The sequence below is a fragment of the Pseudochaenichthys georgianus genome, chromosome 8, assembly GCF_902827115.2.
Source record: "Pseudochaenichthys georgianus chromosome 8, fPseGeo1.2, whole genome shotgun sequence".
NCBI lineage: Eukaryota > Metazoa > Chordata > Actinopteri > Perciformes > Channichthyidae > Pseudochaenichthys > Pseudochaenichthys georgianus.
This window is the reverse complement of record NC_047510.2, coordinates 33,907,562-33,915,369: the sequence shown is the minus strand read 5'-3', so window position 1 is coordinate 33,915,369 and position 7,808 is coordinate 33,907,562. Positions and strand designations below refer to the sequence as shown.

The window sequence follows — 7,808 nt, the reverse complement described above, 5'->3', positions numbered from 1 at the left end:
TAGTACTCAGATCTTGAGTAAAAGTAGAAGTACTCAGATCTTGTACTTGAGTAAAAGGAGAAGTACTCAGGTCTTGAGTAAAAGTAGAAGTACTCAGATCTTGTACTTGAGTAAAAGGAGAAGTACTCAGGTCTTGAGTAAAAGTAGAAGTACTCAGATCTTGTACTTGAGTAAAAGGAGAAGTACTCGGGTCTTGAGTAAAAGTGGAAGTACTCAGATCTTGTACTTGAGTAAAAGTAGAAGTACTCAGGTCTTGAGTAAAAGTGGAAGTACTCAGGTCTTGTACTTGAGTAAAAGTAGAACTACTCAGATCTTGTACCTGAGTAAAAGTAGAAGTACTCAGATCTTGAGTAAAAGTTGAAGTACTCAGATCTAGTACTTGAGTAACAGTAGAAGTACTCAGGTGCTTGTTCTTGCGTAAAAGTACTCAGGTATTGTTCTTGAGTAAAAGTAGAAGTACTCACATATTTTGCTTGAGTAAAACTAGAAGTACTCAGATACTACTTGAGTAAAAGTAGAAGTACTCAGATCTTGTACTTGAGTAAAAGTAGAAGTACTCAGGTGTTGTTCTTGAGTGAAAGTAGAAGTACTCAGATCTTGTACTTGAGTAAAACTAGAAGTACTCAGATATTGTACTTGAGTAAAAGTAGAAGTACCAGAGTGTAGGAATACTCTGTTACAGTAAAAGTCCTGCATTCAAAATGTTGCTGAAGTAAAAATAGAAAAGTATTATCATCAAAATATTCAAATGCAGGTTGCCCCTCACTAACCTGGGTATGAATGCATTTCCCCGTGAGGATCTGTGTGATGAGCTGCTGTTAAATGCAGTTTCTGTTTACAGGACCAAATGTTCAAAACCTCTTTTCCTTACGATCCAGTGAGATCACAGCTTCCTTTGGCTTAAAGCTTTTAATCGACTTGCTAGTTGCTACTGTTTAAATAAATTGACAAAGTTGTGTTAAATTAACATGAAGGTAGAACATCTGTTTTATTTCTAAATAAATTGCCAATCGGATTTTAACTGGGGAAACTTACTGTTATACAAATAATGAAATGGTGTTATTTAGGCAATAATTATTTGGCAAAAAAAAATGAATTAAAACTTGAATCTTCCATATATTTGACCTATGTGTCTTACTAAAAAGTGTAATACATTATTTCACTGTGTTAGTGAGACGCTGCATACATGTCACTCATGATTGAAATAAGATTTGATTTGAAACCTCTATTAAAAAATATTTATTACATGGTTTAGTTGAATACTCGTTTCTGATTGGTCAATTCAGAACACGTGACACGTTGTTAATACAAAACCATAGACTGTATTCAGTCCAGAACAGACAGACCGCTGTCAAGGATTTATTGACCGTTGTTAAGGACGCTCAAATCTGCAGAAAGAAGTTCGGTCGATTTATCTGTAAACACATACTGATGTGTTTCGAACCGACAAGACGGACAAGAAAACAGCGGAGAAGCAACGGGGCAGAAACCCTCCTTTTCACACAACGGTCCAGACATAGACAGCAGACGGCAAAACATATCCAGATTCCAGTTCCTTTGGCATTAGGGCAGGGATATCTAGATACTTTCCAAGGTTTGACATCATGAATTGTGCTACTTTTAAAGCAAGCAGCGATGTTTTCAAATCTGTAATCAAAACGCTCCGCAAAACGCAGCTTCGCGTCGGGCTCCTGATCTGCCTGTCGGCTGTTCTTTTCCCCATAATGACCGCCTCGCTGCACATACATACTTACATGACACATCCATATCTTTAAATGTATAATAAAATCAAAAATGTATATATTTGTTCATGAATCAGTAACAAAACAAATAAGTAAATAAAGAAGAATTGTACAAAATATTATTATTGTCTTATTGTTAAACATCATTTTTAACCGGTTTAACCAGATACTAATGAAAACAAATCATCAACAGGTTCACATTGACTGATTTACCGGTTGTAAATAACTGCGCTTTTTTTACCCATAAAGATCGACTCTGGTGGGACTCGAACCCACAGCCTTTGAATGCCTTCACATGCCTAGAAGTCCAATGCGCTATCCATTGCGCCACAGAGCCGGATGATTATATATTTACCCATAATGCATCTTGTTTTTTGTCAAATAATTTTTGTAATTATTCAAAGACACAACAGCAATGTCCCTACCGTAAACTAGGAAAGTCATGTATTAACCTCTTTGAGAAAACATTAGAAAACGGCTTTTTGGAACATACAGTGTCAATAATCCACCACAAGATGGCGCTGCTGCCTTTCTCTTCGAAGAGAACAGTCTCCCACTCCTCTGAGAGGGAGCAAGACATAGTTAGTCTATGTTTGATAACCGTGAAGTAGCCGAAATACACCCTGCGAGCGCGGGTTCGAATCCCGCTCAATCCCTTGTATGTCAGAACATGCATAGAAATGTGGAGCTTATATATTATTTTACCAAAGTTTTGGGTAGGTTGTGAATAAAATCAATGGATCATTTCAGTTCAGTTCTTGTTTTATTTGTATATCATATCATGCTGTTAAAGCTCTCTTAAAGACTACATTCACTTTTAAAACACGTCGGTCGCTGCACCACCGGTGACAGAGGAAAAAGGCAATAAAAGAAGCTCCGCTCGCTCCCGTCCGAGATTCTCTCCAGCTCGTAGTTATGTTAGTCCTTAACTTAAGCTGGGTAAGAATGTCATAAACAGGCATGTTATTTAGCCAGATATGTCAACATTACATTGACGATACATGTAGGCTACATAATAATCCGCTACCGGTAAACATCAATAGGCCGACATGGAACGGTTACGGCGGGACATGTGCGGTTCACTAGTCATTAGTAAAATGTCCTCGTGCAACATCTTGTTCAGTTAAAATATATCTATAGATCTAATATGACAGTTTATAAGCATTGACAACATAGTTAAAGGATGATGTACTTACTTTCGTGATGTTGGGAAAAAGTGAATCTCTCGCTCGCAGTTAAAGGATGATGTACTTACTTTCGTGATGTTGGGAAAAAGTGAATCTCTCGCTCGCGGCGTCCGCAGAGTAGCCCCGCCTACGGAGACGCTGATTGGTCAATTCTTGGTAGCAATACGGCCGCTGATTGGCTCTCAATTATTGGTAGAATCGTGGAAGCAGACGTGAACGTGATTGGCTGTCGCTACTAAGAATGAGCTCGACTCACAGGCGACCGGTTTGATAACCGTGAAGTAGCCGAAATACACCCTGCGAGCGCGGGTTCGAATCCCGCTCAATCCCTTGTATGTCAGAACATGCATAAATGTAAATGTGGAGCTTATTTATTATTTTACCAAAGTTTTGGGTAGGTTCAGGTTGTGAATCAAATCAATGGATCATTTCAGTTCTTCACCATAATCATTCGTGATTCATTGTCTGTTTTTATGATTGTACTTTGTAACAGAATCTACATCTTCAAAGTAACTCATGTTATCAAATCAATGAAGTTCAGAGTCAAATCTTTGCCTCTGAAATGTAGTGAAGTATTAAGGAGCATGCAAGGAAGTACATCATTGTACAGTATTTCTATAGATGTACTTCATATAGAATAGTACTTAATAGTAATATGACAAATATTATGTATGAGGATTATTGTTATGTTGTGTATTTATCATTATAATTACAACTTTTAATAAACATATTAAAACTTAAGAACAAAGTATTAAGTAAATATAACAATAATGAAAGTGAAATATGATGATGAAATATTCAAAACAGAAAATCCATACTTGTTTTATATGTATTTAAAACAACAATAATAACAACAATTCTTAAAATATGTATAGTAAAGTGTAAAATAAATACTAATAACAAGACCAAGAGTGCAAAAAACTGCAAAATATAACAAAGTGAAAAATATATTAAAGTGAAAAAGTTGCAAAATAAATAACAAATATTTAAAAGAAGTTAAAAACACAGAAACATCCACAACTGTTTTATACGTGCGATGAGGTCACAACAACATTGTAATACCAATATAAACAATAATAATAATACAAGTGTACCATATATAACATAACTAACTAAACAGTGCCATCAAATGTAAAGAAATAAAGTGTCAAATAAATAACAGACTGCCCCACCGGCTCACAACATGAGGTCCTTTAAGGGGCATCCCCTCTCTTTGTCCCCATCCTCTCTTTGCTCCAGCACAGCCCTCCAGCCTCATAGGACCGGCTCTCGGATTCTTTACAGTACCAATTTCCAAAGTACCGTAAGTGGGCTGGTGGCTTCCTGTCTTTGCTGCACTTTCTGCAAATGATCTGTCTGTCTTTCTGACTTTCCTTTGCCTGATCCAGATTGCTCCCTCTCTCCTCGTCTTTCCCTGTTCTGCTGCGTGGTGTACGGCACGTTACTCTGAGCGGATGTTAGCGCCTGAGCAGCTGATGGCATGTTGAGAAGCATCACCTGAGAGCTTCCAGGCACAACTTGTGAGGGTCCAGGCTCTTGAGGAAGCTGCACAGATGGTACCATCATGTATGGCGTTGAGAAGGGTGGAGTCGGTGCCAGGAAGGGAAGAGCATGGAGGTGGTGGGTGGGGGACCTGTGAGATGGCCAGTGGCTGGGATCTCTTCTGTGGAGGAGGTGGGGGGGGTGTGAGATGGCCACTGGCTGGGATCTCTTCTGTGGAGGTGGGGGGGGACCTGTGAGATGGCCACTGGCTGGGATCTCTTCTGTGGAGGTGGTGGGGGACCTGTGAGATGGCCAGTGGCTGGGATCTCTTCTGTGGAGGTGGTGGGGGGGGGGACCTGTGAGATGGCCACTGGCTGGGATTTCTTCTGTGGAGGTGGGGGGGGACCTGTGAGATGGCCTCTGGCTGGGATCTCTTCTGTGGAGGTGGTGGGGGGGACCTGTGAGATGGCCACTGGCTGGGATCTGTTCTGTGGAGGTGGTGGGGGGACCTGTGAGATGGCCTCTGGCTGGGATCTCTTCTGTGGAGGTGGTGGGGGACCTGTGAGATGCCACTGGCTGGGATCTGTTCTGTGGAGGTGGGGGGGGGACCTGTGAGATGCCACTGGCTGGGATCTCTTCTGTGGAGGTGGTGAGGGACCTGTGAGATGGCCACTGGCTGGGATCTCTTCTGTGGAGGTGGGGGGGGGACCTGTGAGATGGCCACTGGCTGGGATCTCTTCTGTGGAGGTGGGGGGGGACCTGTGAGATGGCCACTGGCTGGGATCTGTTCTGTGGAGGTGGTGGGGGGACCTGTGAGATGGCCACTGGCTAGGATCTCTTCTGTGGAGGTGGGGGGGGACCTGTGAGATGGCCACTGGCTGGGATCTCTTCTGTGGAGGTGGTGGGGGACCTGTGAGATGGCCACTGGCTGGGATCTCTTCTGTGGAGGTGGGGGGGGGGACCTGTGAGATGGCCACTGGCTGGGATCTCTTCTGTGGAGGTGGGGGGGACCTGTGAGATGGCCACTGGCTGGGATCTCTTCTGTGGAGGTGGGGGGGGGACCTGTGAGATGGCCACTGGCTGGGATCTGTTCTGTGGAGGTGGTGGGGGGGGACCTGTGAGATGGCCTCTGGCTGGGATCTCTTCTGTGGAGGTGGTGGGGGGGGACCTGTGAGATGGCCACTGGCTGGGATCTCTTCTGTGGAGGTGGTGGGGGACCTGTGAGATGCCACTGGCTGGGATCTCTTCTGTGGAGGTGGGGGGGGGGACCTGTGAGATGGCCACTGGCTGGGATCTCTTCTGTGGAGGTGGTGGGGGGGACCTGTGAGATGGCCACTGGCTGGGATCTCTTCTGTGGAGGTGGGGGGGGACCTGTGAGATGGCCACTGGCTGGGATCTCTTCTGTGGAGGTGGGGGGGGACCTGTGAGATGGCCACTGGCTGGGATCTCTTCTGTGTGGAGGGGGGGGGGGGGACCTGTGAGATGGCCTCTAGCTGGGATCTCTTCTGTGGAGGTGGGGGGGGGACCTGTGAGATGGCCACTGGCTGGGATCTCTTCTGTGGAGGTGGGGGGGGACCTGTGAGATGCCACTGGCTGGGATCTCTTCTGTGGAGGTGGGGGGGGGACCTGTGAGATGGCCACTGGCTGGGATCTCTTCTGTGGAGGTGGTGGGGGGGACCTGTGAGATGGCCACTGGCTGGGATCTCTTCTGTGGAGGTGGGGGGGGACCTGTGAGATGCCACTGGCTGGGATCTCTTCTGTGGAGGTGGGGGGGGGACCTGTGAGATGGCCATTGGCTGGGATCTCTTCTGTGGAGGTGGTGGGGGGGACCTGTGAGATGGCCACTGGCTGGGATCTCTTCTGTGGAGGTGGGGGGGGACCTGTGAGATAGCCAGTGGCTGGGATCTCTTCTGGAGCTTTGCCTCACCAGCAGTGTTTGGTGGCAGAACAAAGGTGTGAGGCTCAGCCAGACTGCCAGGGAACAGAGATGTCCCTTTCTGCTTTGCCACAAGAAGCTGCTCAGGTCCTGCCATGGGAGCGTCAGGAGGGGACACCCTGCTTCAGGACCTGCTCTCCTGAGACCTGCAGCGCCTGCTGAACCTGCGCAAACATGAAACAATCAATATTAATGAACAAAAGGGAATATTTGTACTGAAAAAGAGTTGGGATTATTTTGAACAGTAAATCATTGTATTGGGTAAGTATTACAGAGTAAGTATACATGTCTTGCAGTATATGCAGTATGCTTATTTACTCACCATTGTGTGACAGTTGCAACATTCACTTGTTGGAGGAGGGGCCACAGACAGTGAGGACAGGGTGCTGGTGGAGGATGGAGGAGGGGCCACAGACAGAGAGAACAGGGTGCTGGTGGAAGATGGAGGAGAGGCTACAGACAGAGAGGACAGGGTGCTGGTGGAGGATGGAGGAGGGGCCACAGACAGAGAGGACAGGGTGCTGGTGGAGGATGGAGGAGGGACCACAGACAGAGAGGATAGGGTGCTGGTGGAGGATGGAGGAGGGGCCACAGACAGAGAGGACAGGGTGCTGGTGGAGGATGGAGGAGGGGCCACAGACAGTGAGGACAGGGTGCTGGTGGAGGATGGAGGAGGGGCCACAGACAGAGAGGACAGGGTGCTGGTGGAGGATGGAGGAGGGGCCACAGACAGTGAGGACAGGGTGCTGGTGGAGGATGGAGGAGGGGCCACAGACAGTGAGGACAGGGTGCTGGTGGAGGATGGAGGAGGGGCCACAGACAGGGAGAACAGGGTGCGGGTGGAGGATGGAGGAGGGGCCTCAGACAGGGAGGACAGGGTGCTGGTGGAGGATGGAGGAGGGGCCACAGACAGGGAGAACAGGGTGCGGGTGGAGGATGGAGGAGGGGCCTCAGACAGGGAGGACAGGGTGCTGGTGGAGGATGGAGGAGGGGCCTCAGACAGGGAGGACAGGGTGCGGGTGGAGGATGGAGGAGGGGCCACAGACAGAGAGGACAGGGTGCTGGTGGAGGATGGAGGAGGGGCCTCAGACAGGGAGGACAGGGTGCGGGTGGAGGATGGAGGAGGGGCCTCAGACAGGGAGGACAGGGTGCTGGTGGAGGATGGAGGAGGGGCCACAGACAGAGAGGACAGGGTGCTGGTGGAGGATGGAGGAGGGGCCAAAGACAGTGAGGACAGGGTGCTGGAGGATGGAGGAGGGGCCACAGACAGGGAGGACAGGGTGCTGGAGGAGGGGCCACAGACAGGGAGGACAGGGTGCTGGAGGGGGATGGAGGAGGGGCCACAGACAGCGAGGACAGGGTGCTGGTGGAGGAGGGAGGAGGGGCCACAGACACCATCATATATATAATATCATTTTAAATATAAATGACTTAATCTAATTACTCTTGGTATTTAGATGA

The 7,808-nt window shown here is 47.5% G+C and overlaps 1 protein-coding gene and 1 non-coding gene across 2 annotated transcripts; both read right to left on the bottom strand.

Moving 5' to 3' along the window:
• Positions 1 to 1,993: 1,993 nt before the first annotated feature.
• On the bottom strand, positions 1,994 to 2,079 carry trnar-ucu (transfer RNA arginine (anticodon UCU)). Its single transcript is given in 2 exon segments — positions 1,994 to 2,029; positions 2,043 to 2,079. It is a non-coding gene; the product is annotated as a tRNA-Arg (tRNA).
• Positions 2,080 to 4,491: 2,412 nt separating this feature from the next.
• LOC117451751 (uncharacterized) lies at positions 4,492 to 6,444 on the bottom strand. Its single transcript, XM_071203914.1, has one exon. It carries the CDS (start codon positions 6,442 to 6,444, stop codon positions 4,492 to 4,494), a length of 1,953 nt encoding a protein of 650 aa, XP_071060015.1.
• Between the last annotated feature and the right edge of the window lie 1,364 nt (positions 6,445 to 7,808).